The sequence below is a fragment of the Heptranchias perlo genome, chromosome 3 (genome assembly GCF_035084215.1).
Source record: "Heptranchias perlo isolate sHepPer1 chromosome 3, sHepPer1.hap1, whole genome shotgun sequence".
NCBI lineage: Eukaryota > Metazoa > Chordata > Chondrichthyes > Hexanchiformes > Hexanchidae > Heptranchias > Heptranchias perlo.
The window spans coordinates 20,813,456-20,829,646 of NC_090327.1; the positions used below are offsets into that span (position 1 = coordinate 20,813,456).

Consider the following 16,191-nt stretch of genomic DNA (forward strand, 5'->3'; position numbering starts at 1 on the left):
CAATTTTACTAGGGCTCCTTGGTGCCACACTCGGTCAAATGCTGCCTTGATGTCACGGGCAGTCACTCTCACCTCATCTCTGGAATCCAGCTCTTTTGTCCATGTTTGGACCAAGGCTGTAATGAGGTCTGGAGCCGAGTGGTCCTGGCGGAACCCAACTGAGCACCAGTGAGCAGGTTATTGGTGAGTAAGTGCCGCTTGATAGCACTGTCGACGACACCTTCCATCACTTTGCTGATGATTGAGAATTGACTGATGGGGCGGTAATTGGCCAGATTGGATTTGTCCTGCTTTTTGTGGACAGGACATACCTGGGCAATTTTCCACATTGTCGGGTAGATGCCAGTGTTGTCGCTTTACTGGAACCGCTTGGCTAGAGGCGCAGCTAGTTCTGGAGCACAAGTCTTCAGCACTACAGCCGGGATGCTGTCGGGGCTCATTGCCTTTGTTGTATCCAGTGCACTCGGCCGTTTCTTGATACCACGTGGGGTGAATTGAATTGGCTGAAGACTGGCTTCTGTGATGGTGGGGATGTTGGGAGGAGGCCAAGATGGATCATCCACTCGGCACTTGTGGCTGAAGATGGTTGCAAATGCTTCAGCCTTGTCTTATGCACTCACGTGCTCGGCTCTGCCATCATTGAGGATGGGGATGTTCATGGAACCTCCTCCTCTCATCAGTTGTTTAATTGTCCACCACCATTCACGACTGGATGTGGCAGGACTGCAGAGCTAAGAGTGAGGAGGTCTTGCTGCAACGATATAGCGCTCTGGTGAGACTACACCTGGAGTACTATGTACAGTTTTGGTCTGTTTAGCTAAGGAAGGATATACTTTCCTTAGAGGGGATGCAATGAAGGTTCACTAGATTGATTCCTGGGATGAGAGGATTGTACTTTTGAGGAGAGATTGAGTAGAATGGGCCTATATTCTCTGGAGTTTTGAAGAATGAGAGGTGATCTCATTGAAACGTATAACATTTTCAGTAGGCTTGACAGGGTAGATGCTGAGAGGCTGTTTCCCCTGGCTGGAGAGTCTAGAACTAGGGGTCGTAGTCTCAAGGTAAGTGGTCGGCCCTTTAGGACTGAGATGAGGTAAAATATCTTCACTCAGGGTCGTGAATCTTTGGAATTCAACACCCCAGAGGGCTGTGGATGCTTAATCATTAAGTATATACAAGACTGAGATCGATAGATTTTTGGACACTAAGGTAATGAAGGGGTATGGGGATAGGGCAGGGAAGTGGAATTGAGGTCGAAGATCAACCATGATCTTATTGAAAGACCGAGCAGGCTCGAGGAGCCATACTAAATCTTGCATGGTAATTTATCATAGAGCTACTTCAGAAAAAACATTTTCGTTTTCTCTCGACTCTTACTCTTTTCCCTTCTAGTAGGAGGATCGGGCTTAGGGTCCAGCTTTCTCGAACAGGGTTGGTCTAAATTAGTGACTGCACCTTTCAGTGCCTGAATGCCCTCTGACAACTTTATCTTCCATATGTCCTCTACACTGCCTACTCTATTTTTCCTTGGTTGTCATCTGGTTATGTTGCATTTGTTTTTCACACTAAACCTTTTTATAACGCAGCGATTTGTTTAATCATTATCACATTGCTGTTTGTGGGAGCTTGCTGTGCGCAAATTGGCTGCCGTGTTTCTTGCGTTACAACAGTGACTACGCTGCAAAAAGTACTTAATTGCATGTAAAGCGCTTTGGTATGTCCTGAGGTCTTGAAAGGCACTATATAAATGCAAGTCTTTCTTGAATTTTGGGAAGAAATATAGTCATACCATTGCATAAATTGGGCATTTGTTTGGTTTGGTTTCAAGTCCATGTCAGTGACAATCCAGCACTCTGTTAATTTTTGTAGGTTGAATTGTTTCATCTACCTAGTGGTAATTACTTTTCTATGAATAATAATTTTAGCATCCCATGATTTGGAATGCTGTCCTCTCCAAATTTCTGTTGTAATGGATGCCTTTCTACTGTTGTGTACTTGAAGTTTCGAAATCCCATGATATAACTGTTACAGAAAATGTAAATTCAAATCAACATTTAAAATAAAATCATGCAGTTGAGTACGAAGAGAATTCTACATTATAAATCATCATCTACCACTTTTGTCTTGAGCTGCAAGATGCCAGTGGAGTGCAAAAGGTCAGGAGAGTTTGAAGGTTAGCTTCAGCAAGTGTTCTGTCTTTAGAGTGAGTGGAGCTGTGACGTTCATTTGGCCTAAAATTAACCTTGAGGGTTGAACCGTTAAATGTTTGATAAAATCAATACAAAAACTTAAGAGAAAATTCTTCAGGTTAGTATTGGGGGAGGGGGGAAGACAGCTAAAGCCCATAATGTGCAGTGTCTGCGTGATGTGGGAGATCCTGAACGCTGAGTGTGTCCAAGGTAACACACATGCATGAAAGATCTCTTGACAGTTTGCACTCAAGCTCATGGTTTCTGAGTGTGAGGAGCAGCTGGCAACAGTCTGTTGCTTTTCGAATGCTGAAGGGTTCTTCGGATGTACGTTCTCGGCAGTGGTCATGCCACAGACAGAGCAAGTTAGTGAGGAAGGGAAATGGGTGACCGTCCATCAGGTTAAGAAGAGACAGAAGGCAGTGTAGGGAACTTCTGCCAGAGATGAATTGACACACAGACCTTCAGCGTTACAAACTGTTGACAATGACAACCACTTGGAGTAGAGCAAACTCTAAGCAAAACCATGACATTGTGGCGAGTAGTTTCCAAAGAGCGAATAAGACTGTGACCGATGACCTCACTGGAAGCGTAATTAGAATACAGTGGGAGTGGAGGGGGGGCCGTTAAACTATTATGGCGGGCAAAGGTAAGAACAAGATGAGGAAGCTGAAGGGGCAAAGAGTATAGGAGATATTAAAGAGAAAAACAGATCAGAAGGAGGAGGAGAAATTAAAACGAGTAGAAAGAGAGAGATTTGAGTTGTATGTATTGTGAATAAAATTACTAAGTATAGGCATAAATTGCTGTGGAGGGGGTATGACATAATGATTAGTAGAGATGTGGCTTGGACTAGGGTAGGACTGAGAAGTGAACATTCCTGATTACAAAATATTAAGGAGGAAAGAGTAGGGGAAAAAAGGAGTTTGATAACGTTATTCAAGATTCTGTTATAGCACAAGAACTTAGGGATGATGTAGGGGTTGGTACAAAAGCTGGTGTTGAGGAGTAAGAATGGAACAATGGAAAGGATTTAGAGGAAGAGATATGTAGATAAATTAGGGAGAAATGCAGGAACGATGGGCCATAATAATGGGTGCCATGAATTATCCAGAGATACACTGGGGTAAAAGAAAGATACACTGGCATAAAGAAATGGCGGATAAATTGAACAGATATTTTGCGTCCGTCTTTACTGTAGAGGATACAAATAACATGCCAGAAATAATTGTGAATCAAGACGTGAAAGGGAGGGAGGAACTTAAAACATTTACAGGGAAAGGGTTCTGAAAAAAATATTATAACTAAAAGCTGACTCGTCCCCAGGTCCTGATGGAATTCATCCCAGGGTCTTAAAAGAAGTGGCTACAGAGATAGTAGATGTATTGGTATTAATTTTCCAAAATCCCTAGATTCTAGAAGGGTCCCATCAGATTTGAAAATAGCAAATGTAACTCCTCTATTCAAGAAAGGAGGGAGACAGAAAGCAGGAAACTACAGGCCAGTTAGCTTAATATGTCATAGGGAAAATGCTAAAATCTATTATTAAGGAGATTATAGCAGAGCACTTAGAAAATCTCAATGCAATCAGGCAGAGTCAACATGGCTTTGTGAAAGGGAAATCGTGTTTGACTAATTTATTAGAGTTCTTTGAGGAAGTAACAAGCAACCTGGATAATGGGGATCCTGTGGATGTGGTGTACTTGGATTTCCAGAAGGCTTTTCACAAGGTGCCACATCAAAGGCTACTACACAAAATAAGAGCTCATGGTGTCGGGGGTAACATATTAGCATGGATAAAGGATTGGTTAGCTAACAGGAAATGGAGAGTAGGCATAAATGGGTCATTTTCAAGTTGGCAAGATGTAACGAGTAGAGTGTCACAGGGATCAGTGCTTGGGCCTCAACCATTTTACAATCTATATCAATGACTTGGATGAAGGGACCATATGTATGGTTGCTAAATTTGCTGATGACACAAAGGTAGGTAGGAAAGTAAGTTGTGAAGAGGACATAAGGAGTCTGCAAAGGGATAGAGATAGGTTAAGTGAGTGGGCAAAAATTTGGCAGATGGAGTATAATGTGGGAAAATGTGAACTTGTCCACTTTGGCAGGAGGAATAGAAAAGCAGTATATTTAAATGGAGAGAGATTGCAGAACTCTGAGGTGCAGAGGGATCTGGGTGTTCTAGTACATAATCACAAAAAGTTAGTATGCAGGTATAGCAAGTGATTAGGAAGGCAAATGAAATGGTGTCATTTATTGCAAGGGGAATGGAATATTAAAGTAGAGATGTTTTGCTGCAGTTGTACAGGGCATTGGTGAGGCCACATCTAGAATACTGTATTCAGTTTTGGTCTCCTTATTTAAGAAAGGACATAATTGCTTTGGAGGCGGTTCAGAGAAGGTTCACTCGACTGATTCCTGGGATAAGGGGGTTATCTTATGAGGAAAGGTTGGACAAGTTGGGCCTGCATACACTGGAGTTTAGAAGAATGAGAGGTGATCTTCTTGAAACATATAAGATCCTGAGGGGACTAGAAGGGGTAGATGATGAGAGGATGTTTCCCCTTGTGGGAGAAACTAGAACTAGGAGCCACAGTTTAAAAATAAGAGGTCTCCCATTTAAGATTGAGATGAGGAGAAATTTTTTCTCTGAGGGTTATGAGTCTGTGGAACTCCCCCAGAGAACGGTGGAGGCAGGGTCATTGACTATTTTTAAGGTGGATTTAAATAGATTCCTGATTAACAAGGGAGTCAAAGGTTATAGTACGTAGCCGGGAAAGTAGGTTTGAGGTCACAATCAGATCAGCCATGATCTTATCAAATGGCAGAGCAGGCTCGAGGGGCCGAATGGCCTACTCCTGCTCTTAATTCGTATGTTTGTAAAAGTAATATCTGCTTTTGCCAGTTTTCTATATTGACCAGTATGTCTCTGCTAATCTCAATCTCTCTGCACCCTATTCCTAGCTGTTTGCTCAAGTTGAACCCAACAGTGCAACCTCTGTCTTGTTTGACTGACCTGTGTTTCAAATTCTACATCCAGTTTGTCACCCAAATGGCTTACATACATCTCTGTAACAGTGCCCACCAACATACCTACCTCACCTCTGCTAAAATCATAATTCATGGTTTCATGAGCTAGAGTTTAGAAAGATATTTGAACCTTCAACATAATTTGTATACCCAACAGTCTTTTTTGAAAAAGACAATTTTGACCCTTTTTCCTCTTTAGATTCCCCATGCCCTGCTCTGTTTCCCTTTTGGTGGGTGGAAAGGGGAGATGTGTCATGAGTAAATGCTGCTTTGTTTCTGTCAATGTCATTCCACAACAGTCTGGTCGAATGTTCACAAAAACACACCAGACTGACTCAACTGTTTAGTTTACCTTGCCTGTGAGAAAGCGTCACATCTGTCCTTCCCAACAGCTCGGGTGAGAACCTAAACGACTTGAGAGGGGAATTGTGGACTTGCATCCTGATCTATAACTGCATGGCACAGCTGATAAACCTGTATACTGCAACACTGGCTGAGATTCGAGTGATGATGCTTGTCTTGTTTGCTTACTCTTCCATCTTCTAAGTTAGTTTCTTCTGTCACATTAAGTCACCATTCCAACCCTTTAAACCAGTTATTAGGATGTAGATGAGAGTAATGCAGCTTGGTTTTTCCTTTTGGTACAATTTTCAAAATTACTTCCTGGGTTCTATTACTTTAGAATATATTGGTCTGATGTACCACCATATCATCATATTCTGATTCCTTATATCCTATTTAGAGTCATAGTCATAGAGTTATACAGCACGGATAGAGGCCCTTCGGCCCATCGTGTCCGCGCCGGCCATCAGCCCTGTCTACTCTAATCCCATATTCCAGCATTTGGTCCGTAGCCTTGTATGCTATGGCATTTCAAGTGCTCATCCAAATGCTTCTTGAATGTTGAGGGTTCCTGCCTCCACAACCCTTTCAGGCAGTGAGTTCCAGACTCCAACCACCCTCTGGGTGAAAAGTTCTTTCTCAAATCCCCTCTAAACCTCCCGCCTTTTACCTTGAATCTATGTCCCCTTGTTATAGAACCCTCAACGAAGGGAAAAAGCTCCTTGGTATCCATCCTATCTGTGCCCCTCATAATTTTGTACACCTCAATCATGTCCCCCCTCAGCCTCCTCTGCTCCAAGGAAAACAAACCCAATCTTCCCAGTCTCTCTTCATAGCTGAAGCGCTCCAGCCCTGGTAACATCCTGGTGAATCTCCTCTGCACCCTCTCCAAAGCGATCACATCCTTCCTGTAGTGTGGCGACCAGAACTGCACACAGTACTCCAGCTGTGGCCTAACCAGTGTTTTATACAGCTCCATCATAACCTCCTTGCTCTTATATTCTATGCCTCGGCTAATAAAGGCAAGTATCCCATATGCCTTCTTTACCACCTTATCTACCTGTTCCGCCGCCTTCAGGGATCTGTGAACTTGCACACCAAGATCCCTCTGACCCTCTGTCTTGCCAAGGGTCCTCCCATTCATTGTGTATTCCCTTGCCTTGTTAGTCCCTCCAAAGTGCATCACCTCGCACTTTTCCGGGTTAAATTCCATTTGCCACTGTTCCGCCCATCTGACCAACCCATCTATATCGTCCTGCAGACTGAGGCTATCCTCCTCGCTATTCACCACCCTACCAATCTTTGTATCATCAGCGAACTTACTGATCATACCTTTTACATTCATATCCAAGTCATTAATGTAGACCACAAACAGCAAGGGACCCAGCACCGATCCCTGTGGTACCCCACTGGCCACAGGCTTCCAGTCACAAAAACAACCTTCGACCATCACCCTCTGCCTTCTGCCACTAAGCCAGTTTTGTATCCAAAGTGCCAAGGCACCCTGGATTCCATGGGCTCGTACCTTCTTGACCAGTCTCCTGTGGGGGACTTTATCGAAGGCCTTACTGAAATCCATGTATACCACATCCACTGCGTTACCCTCATCCACACGCCTAGTCACCCCCTCAAAAAATTCAATCAAATTAGTCAGACATGATCTTCCCTTGACAAAGCCATGTTGACTATCCCTGATTAATCCTTGCTTCTCCAAGTGGAGACTAATTTTGTCCTTCGGAATTTTTTCCAATAATTTTCCTACCACTGATGTTAGGCTCACTGGCCTGTAGTTCCCCGGTTTTTCCCTACTCCCCTTCTTGAATAATGGTATTACATTAGCGGTTCTCCAGTCCTCTGGCACATCCCCTGTGGCCAGAGAGGTTCTGAATATATGTGTCAGAGCCCCCGCAATCTCCTCCTTTGCCTCACACAGTAGCCTGGGATACATTTCGTCCGGGCCTGGGGATTTATCCATTTTTAGGCCTGCTAAAACCGCCAATACCTCCTCCCGCTCGATGTTAATATGTTCGAGTATATCACAGTCCCCCTGCCGTATTTCTATGTCTACATCGTCCTTCTCCATAGTGAAAACAGATGCAAAAAATTCATTTAGAACCCCTCCTACATCTGCCGGCTCCACACACACATTGCCATTTTTGTCCCTAATGGGCCCTATTTTTTCCCTAGTCATCCTCTTACCCTTAATATACTTATAAAACATCTTAGGATTTTCCTTTATTTTGCTCGCCAGTGTTATTTCATGGCCCCTCCTTGATCTCCTAATTTCTTTTTTAAGTATCCCCCTGCACTTTTTGTACTCCTCTAGGGCTTCCTCCGTCTTTAGCCTTTTGTATCTGCCAAAAGCCCTCTTTTTTCCTAATCCATTCTCGTATATCCCCTGACATCCAAGGTTCCCTGGAGTTCTTGGAACCACCCTTGACCTTTACGGGAACATGTTGCCATTGTATGGTCTCAATCTCCCTTCTGAAAGACTCCCATTGCTCCGATGCGGATTTTCCTACAAGCAGCTGATCCCAGTCCATTTTGGCCAGATCCTGCCTTATCCTATTAAAATCGGCCTTCCCCCAATTTAGAACCTTGATTCGGCCCCTCCCTGTCCTTTTCCATGACCACCTTAAATCTCACCGAATTATGGTCACTGTCACCAAAGTGCTCACCTACTAGCACTTCTTCCACTTGGCCGGCCACATTCCCTAGAATTAGGTCCAGTACCGCCCCCTCTCTTGTAGGACTTTCTACATGCTGGCTCAAAAAGCTCTCCTGGATGCACGTTAAGAATTTTGTACCCTCTAAGCCTTTTACACTCTGAGTATCCCAGTTAATATTGGGGAAGTTGAAATCCCCCACTATTATTACCCTATTATTTGCACAATTTTCTGAGATTTGCCTACATATCTGTTCCTCTATCTCCCCCTGACTGTTTGGGGGCCTATAGTACACTCCCATCAAAGTGCTTGCCCCCTTTTTGTTTTTAAGCTCCACCCATATGGCCTCATTAGAGGAACCTGCTAATATATCATCCCTCCTTATGGCAGTAATTGATTCTTTAATTAATATTGCGACCCCCCCTCCTCTTATACCTCCCCCTCTGTCTTGCCTGAAGATTCTGTACCCCGGAATATTGAGCTGCCAGTCTTGCCCCTCCCTCAACCATGTCTCTGTGACAGCAACAATATCATACTCCCATGTGTTTATCAACACCTTCAGTTCATCCACCTTATTCGCAAGACTCCTTGCATTAAAATAGATGCCATCCAGCCTTGCCCTCACATATTTGCCCTGTCTTCCAAGCTGACTTGTTTTTTTCTCTATATTTGGCTGCACATCACCCCCTATTGTAGCTCCACTCTGTATCCCATCCCCCTGCCAAGTTAGTTTAAACCCCCCCCCCAACAGTGCTAGCAAACCTCCCCGCAAGGATATTTGTCCCGCTCTGGTTCAGGTGCAACCCGTCCGACTTGTACAAGTCCCACCTTCCCCAGAAGCAGGCCCAGTGATCCAGGAAACTGAAACCCTCCCTCCTGCACCAACTCTTTAGCCACGCATTCATCTGTTCTATCCTCCTATTTCTATACTCACTAGCCCGTGGCACTGGGAGTAATCCAGAGATTACAACCTTTGAGGTCCTGCTCTTTAATCTGCTACCTAGCTCCCTAAATTCTTGATGCAGGACCTCATCTCCCTTCCTACCTATGTCGTTGGTCCCAATGTGGACCACGACCTCTGCCTGCTCACCCTCCCCCTTGAGAATGCCCTGTAGCCGCTCAGTGACATCCATGACCCTGGCACCAGGGAGGCAACAAACCATCCTGGAGTCACGTTTACGGCCACAGAAACGCCTGTCTGTTCCCCTTACGATAGAATCCCCTACCACTATAGCTCTTCCACTCTTTTTCCTCCCAGCCTGTGCAGCAGAGCTACCCCTGGTGCCAGGAAGTTGGCTGCTGCTGCCTTCCCCTGATAAGTCATCCCCCTCAACAATATCCAAAGCGGTATATTTGTTTGAGAGGGGGACGGCCACAGGGGACCCCTGCACTGCCTGCCTGCTCTTCTTACTCTGCCTGGTGGTCACCCAATTACTTCCTGCCTGTACAACCTTTACCTGCGGTGTGACCATCTCACTAAACGTGCTATCCACGACGTTCTCAGCATCGCGAATGCTCCTTAATTAATCCATCCGCAGCTCCAGTGCCGCAATGCGGTTTGTCAGTAGCAGCAGCTGGATACATTTCCCGCACACATGGTCGTCAGGGACACCGGAAGGGTCCCTGATTTCCCACATAGAGCAGGAAGAGCATAACACGGGGCTGGGCTGTCCTGACATGACTTACCCTTTAACTAATTAATTCAAATTAAATGAATCCCACCAATTTCACTTCAATTAAAAAGGTATACTCAAGGGCCCTTGCTGAACAGCAGTCCCCCACTACATAACAGAGACCAGAGAATCCACAAACTCTAACCTTAGACAAATTCAGCAGGAATTATTGTGTTACCTCAAAGGAAAAATAAGTGATTTCATTTTTCTTATTCATTAGCACACTGACCTGTTGTAAATACTCCATTGCTTTAAGCAGCAGCTTATTGGTTGATGACATTGTTCTAGGACGAAGATGCTAGATAGTCCACGGAGGCCCACGATGGAAGAGATGGCTATGAGGAAGGAACATAATTCTGACTTCTTGATGATTAAGCGATTGGCTGCAAGCATGCCAAATCTACCAGTGGATATCTTGCATGATTTTTCAGCTGAGCATCTGTCTTTGAGGAAGAACAAGCCTGAAAATGGTACTAAGAATTATTGGTAAAGATTCAGTTAAATGTTGTATTATTCCTTTTCCAATGTTTGCTGTTCACCTACATAAAGAATGTGTTTATTTTAAGTATTTTCCCATTAAGTTCCTATAATAATTTAATTCTAATGGCCTTTTCAATTTTTTTTTGTTAGTCTTGTTTTTTTAAAACTAGCATCTTGAGATTCTACTCAGTGCACAGGTTTAAGTTCCTACCTCGACAGTCATTCAAACTTGGCTATCCTATTTTTGCTGGTTTTCAAATGGCTTCTCAGATACCAGTTTTGCATTCTATCTTTGGTGGACGCTAAGAGCTAGTCCCAATCCTGACTACAAAACTATTCTGTATAACACTTGACAGTTGCAAAGAAGCCAATGGCTCAGACTGTTTATCCACTCTCCTTGCTTGAGAGGATGGAGGAGTAGTGGATTGTAGTAATAGGAAAATATATTGGTTATTGCAGTGTGTATTGGTGGATTGCAGCATTGATTTAGGTTACCAGTCTTAAACTGATAGCTATGGAGTGTGATGTAGACCACAGTTCTATTGCAGATTACACTGAGGTTTGTGACTAAAGAGCTCTTTGCAATTGTGTGTCAACGCACCTGCTCCCTTGGTCTTTAATATTAGTGAGAGGGTAGTTCACTTTCTCCCAAGATTAATAAATTGAAAGAAGTTTATAAAGTGCCCAGGAGGTCCAATCAGCTGTTGTACTGCACTGATGCAAACTGGTACAAAATGGTCTCAAACCACTTGGCTTTAGTGCACTGAGCCAGAGTTTTACTACCACTTTTACTCTGATGCGAAACAAGATAGTATAATGGACAAAAAAGTGGCAGATTAATTCATTGTCTGTAAATGTGAGATGGTATAATTTGGTTTGAAAAAAATGAAAGTAGTACTTGTACATTGGGGAAAACCGGGTGATGTGCAAGAGCAGAGGGATTTGGTGATTCAGGTTCACAAGATGTTAAAAGCTGCACCTTAAGTGGATTTTTTTAAGAAAGCTGATAGAATAATGTATTTTATTCCAAGATGTATTGAATATAAAAGTTGAGATGTAATTGTGAATCTATGTAAAACCTTTCAAGAGGTAATTGGATATATACTTGAAAAGGAGAAGTTTGCAAGGTTTTGGGGAAAGAGCAGTATGATGCTCTGAAGACCATAGTTGGAGTACTGTGTGTTGCAGTTTTGAGCTCCATACTAAAGGAAGGATATTAAGGCAATATTCGCTAAAATGCTGTGTGGTGCGAGGAAATACGAAGGAGAAATTTACAGGGCTATGGGGAAAGAGCAGGGGAGTGGGACTGATTGGACAGCTATTTCCCAGAGCTGGCACAGGCACAATGGGCCATATGGCAGCCTCCTGTGCTGTACCATACTATGAATATGTGATACAAAGAAAGACTTGGAAAAATTGGGGCTGTTTTTGTTAGAATAAACAATATTAGGGGATGATTTGATAAATCTGTTTAAAATTATGAAGGGTTGGGACAGAGTAGATCGAAATAGCTTGTTTCCAGTGATTGATGAATCTAGAATAAGGGGGCATAGTTATGGATTAAATGTAAGAGATGTAGGTCAGAGACCAGGAGAAACTGAAAGTTGTATGGCCGTAGAATGCACCACTGGAGCTCATCACTGAAGCAGAGGCCATGTCAACATTTAAGAATTTACGGTTAGGTCGGTGATTGAAGGAAAGGGGAATAAAGGGATATAGAAACTGGGTTGACACATGAATTAGGAGTAATTCTCGTATGGAGGAGAAACACCAGCACAGACTGAATGAATGGGATGAACAGCCTGTTTCCGTGTTGTAATTTTAGCCGCACATCAATGCAGAAGTGATAGTAAAACTGCATCCAAAGATAGATTTAACTTACTTAGACTAGGGAACAACATGATTCAAATCATGTACCCATAACTTCATTTAAAATATTTAATTGGTTACTTTTTTAATTGAAAGTTGTTTCATACCCCTACATTTGCACAGTTTTGTCAATTATCATGGTTAAGTTGACACTTCCGTAATAGTCATAGGGAAAGAGATAATGAATAAAACTGTCTCCTCAATGTGGATTGGTTTGGCTTTTTTGCAACAAAGGGTGCCTCTGCAAATAGGGCAGTTATATGCTGTATGGCTATGCCCATGGATTGAGACTGTTCAAACTCAATTAACATAGGACCATTACATCCAGCAGATAGAGGAGACCTTCATCAACTATCTTTTCTGAGAACTATACTTTCATATTGCAAAATACTAGTATATTGATAAAATGTATAAGCATAGGTCCAAAAGTAATAGCTTATTTGTGTTAAAAGACTTAACTGCAATTCAGGTAGTTACCCATCATACAGCATCAAGTTAAAGTTTAAATGCAATAAAAGCATTTTTCTAAAATTAGAGTACTTTTCAAATAAGGAACCTTCCTTTCAGAGATGCAAATGATTAGCAAGTGCATTGGAAAAATAGATGCATTGAAAGTCTTAATCGACATCCTGTTGAATGATTGATTTCTAGTCAATTTAATTTTTTTTTCAGCAATGAAGAGAAGCGCAAAATCAATAAGAACATTCAAGTTGCCAGAGTTTAGCTCCCCACTTATTTATTCCAGTGTCATTGCATGGTATACAGATTCCATCAACCTGCTGAGCAGAGCTATAAATGCCACAGGACCAGAAAGCTCAAGCTTATTGGCAAGATATTACTATCTCCGTGGCTTGGCTTATTTGATGCAGGAAAAATTTCTGGAGGCACTCTCGGATTTCCAGAACCTTTATAAGACTGACCGTGACATTTTCCCTAAAGAACTTGTAAAGAAAGTGATAGGCGCAATGTCACCAGATCAACGCAACCATGCAGGTCGGAAGCCGGAACTAAAACGACTTATTAGCATAATGTTAGAGAAAGAACGAGATGTGACAGCATCTGATGAACATGTCAAAACCTTTGAGCTGCCTAAAACACACATGCACCAAGAAGATTTTATGAAACGGATCCAGGAATCTGGAATTGTGAAGGACGTTGATACCATTCTTCGGCTGTTTGATGCCCTAACTATAGGTTAGTGGCACATTTTCCATAAACGTGTCTTTTGTCCATATCTTTTTTCACATGGTAGAAAATATAGTGAACTGTGATCCCTTTTTTGGTACCTCTATCCTGATTAACTGAATATAACTTGATTATTAGAGTAACCTTGGGTTTCAAGTAGAATCCCTGATGCAATTAATCAAGAAATCAGCAAACCAAAATCAATGGATGGTATGTAACGAATAAGGCCACTTGATTAAAGGCTACATTTGCATTAAGTAAAATAGTGCTCTTAGGACCTTGTGCTTTCTGCATTCCATAATCAAATCCAGAAACCTGTCTGGATTATCCAAGGTGAGCCTCTAACACTTTTTACCTATTTTGCCTCAGAGACTTTGGGATCGTTCGTTATGCTATTGCTATGAATTGCAATTTGATTCACTAGGAATTAACTCCCAGAAACACACAAGTTATTCAGGATGTTATTTAGGACAAAGTTAACTGGAATACCAGGTGTATTACAATTGTGTTTTTCCATACCACATTAGTTTGAGACAATGGAAATTGTCCAGCATCCAGTCCAGATTTTTGCATCTCTAATGTTGGATTGGTTTCTGTCCAGAGACACCAACAGGAGTCTTAGCCATGGCAACTACATTGCCTGTTTAGCTTAACAAACGAGCAGAGAACTGGAGAAGGGATTTGAGGCTAATCTTTTTGGGGTAATTTTAACCTTACCCACTCAGCCTGAAACTGATGGGATCGGATCGGCACCCCGTTATGCACCCCACCTGATTTTACTTTGCATCTTTCTCTCGATCTCGATCTCTCTCTTTCTCTCGATCTCTCTCTTTCTCTCTCGATCTCTCTCTTTCTCTCTCTCGATCTCGATCTCTCTCTTTCTCTCGATCTCGATCTCTCTCTTTCTCTCGATCTTGCTTGCGCTCGACCTTTCGATCTTTCTCCAGACCGCTCCCGCGATCCCGCCCCTTTTATATATTACATGGCAAATTAATATTTCTCCAAATCTGTCTTTTTAGGAATGTACTGTAAAGAGTAAGGATCTAAATTGCACGTCAGTTGCTATCTGGGAAGTGCAGATTTTGATTAATGAAACTGGAATGTTTGGTTGCATGGTCACACTTTAATACATTATTTTTAAGTTTAGTTTAAAGTTTACCAATTATTTTGCCAAACATATGAAATGATGCTTTAGCTGTCTTGAGCAAAATAGTTAAGTTTTGTTTCAGCCTTGTTTTTTTGAAAAAAAACTGAAATTGCAGCTTCTATTTCAGCTGTTTAATTAGGAATTCAACAACAACTTGAAATTATTTTGCACTTTTCACAAAGAAGAATGTCTTAGCATTTGAAAAGAGGGAGAAATGGAGCAAAAGTGAAGGAATAGGGAGGGGGCAGGCAGGTGTTGACTAAAGGCACAGCGGGGGGGAAAAAGGGTTTTTGAAGGCAGGGAGAGAGATATCAAGGCAAAGTGTTTCTTTAGAGGATAGAAATGAAATGGCTGAAGGATCAGCTTTTGATGGTACAGTGAACATGATTAGGGAAAAATCAGTATTCTAGTGCTGAAGGAATGTAGAACGTGGCCTGGGTTGTATGATGGAAGAATTCCCAGGTAGAATTCCAATCTACATATGTTCTCTCCTCCCTATACAAGGCATAGGTGACCAGTTTATTTTCTGAACAGTTTTGCCTACATCTCGTCCTCGCGGGAGGGTTTGCTAGTGCTGTTGGGGAAGGTTTAAACTAGAGTGGCAGGGGGATGGGAACCTGAGCGGGGAGTCAGAAGGGAATAAAGTTGAGAGCAGCAAGAGAGGGGAAGACCCAGGGGAAATCTACAATACAAATAGTACAAACAGTTGTTCAAGAACAAGTGAAAGGGAAAAGCATAGAGCAGCGGAAAGAAAGTGTACTTTAGGTACTTTAGGCACGACAGATAAAATGAAAACTAGAAGGTGTAAGGCGATTAACCCAGCATCAAAGCTGTGGCAGGGGGTTGGGAACCTGAGCAGGGAGACAGAGGAAAGTGTATCAGGAAGGCATGGAGTAAAAGGTAAAGTGTTAAAAAAGGAAAAAGCAGGAACTAAGTGTCACAAAACTGATTCTTTATCTGAATGCACGTAGCATTCGTAACAAAATGGACGAGTTAACGGCATAAATAACGACGTATGGGTATGATCTTGTGGCCATTACAGAAACATGGCTGCAGGGTGACAACGACTGGGAATTAAATATGCCAGGGTATTTAAGAATCAGGAAGGACAGGCAGGAAGGAAGGGAAGGTGGGGTGGCTATGTTAATAAGGGAAGGAATCACTGTAATACAGAGAAAAGATATTGGGACAAAGGATCAGGATAATGAAACAGTTTGGGTAGAGACAAGGAATAATAAGGGGCAAAACACACTCGTGGGCGGAGTATATAGGCCTCCTAATAGTTGCAACTCTGCTGGAAGAAGTATTAATCAGGAAATAGTCGGGGCATGTAATAAGGGAACAGCTATAATTATGGGGATTTTAACTATCATATTAACTGGACAAATCAAATTGGGCAGGGTAGCCTTGAGGAAGAGTTTATTGAGTGTATTAGGGATGGATTTCTTGAGCAGTATGTAACTGAACCAACAAGGGGGCAAGCAACCTTGGACCTGGTCCTGTGTAATGAGCCAGGATTAATTAATAATATCCTAGTTAAGGATCCCCTTGGAATGAGTGACCATAACATTGGACATTCCATATCCAATTAGAGGGTGAGAAGG

At 42.5% G+C, this 16,191-nt stretch overlaps 1 protein-coding gene across 2 annotated transcripts in view; it reads left to right on the plus strand.

Moving 5' to 3' along the window:
- Positions 1-16,191, plus strand: part of dennd3a (DENN/MADD domain containing 3a) — a 130,280-nt gene that overhangs the window by 69,017 nt on the left and 45,072 nt on the right. For both annotated transcript variants that reach the window (XM_067978468.1, XM_067978469.1), the window contains exons 13-14: positions 10,195-10,376; positions 12,928-13,449. In XM_067978468.1, the coding sequence (XP_067834569.1) occupies positions 10,195-10,376; positions 12,928-13,449 (704 nt within the window). The remainder of the gene's footprint in view (positions 1-10,194; positions 10,377-12,927; positions 13,450-16,191) is intronic.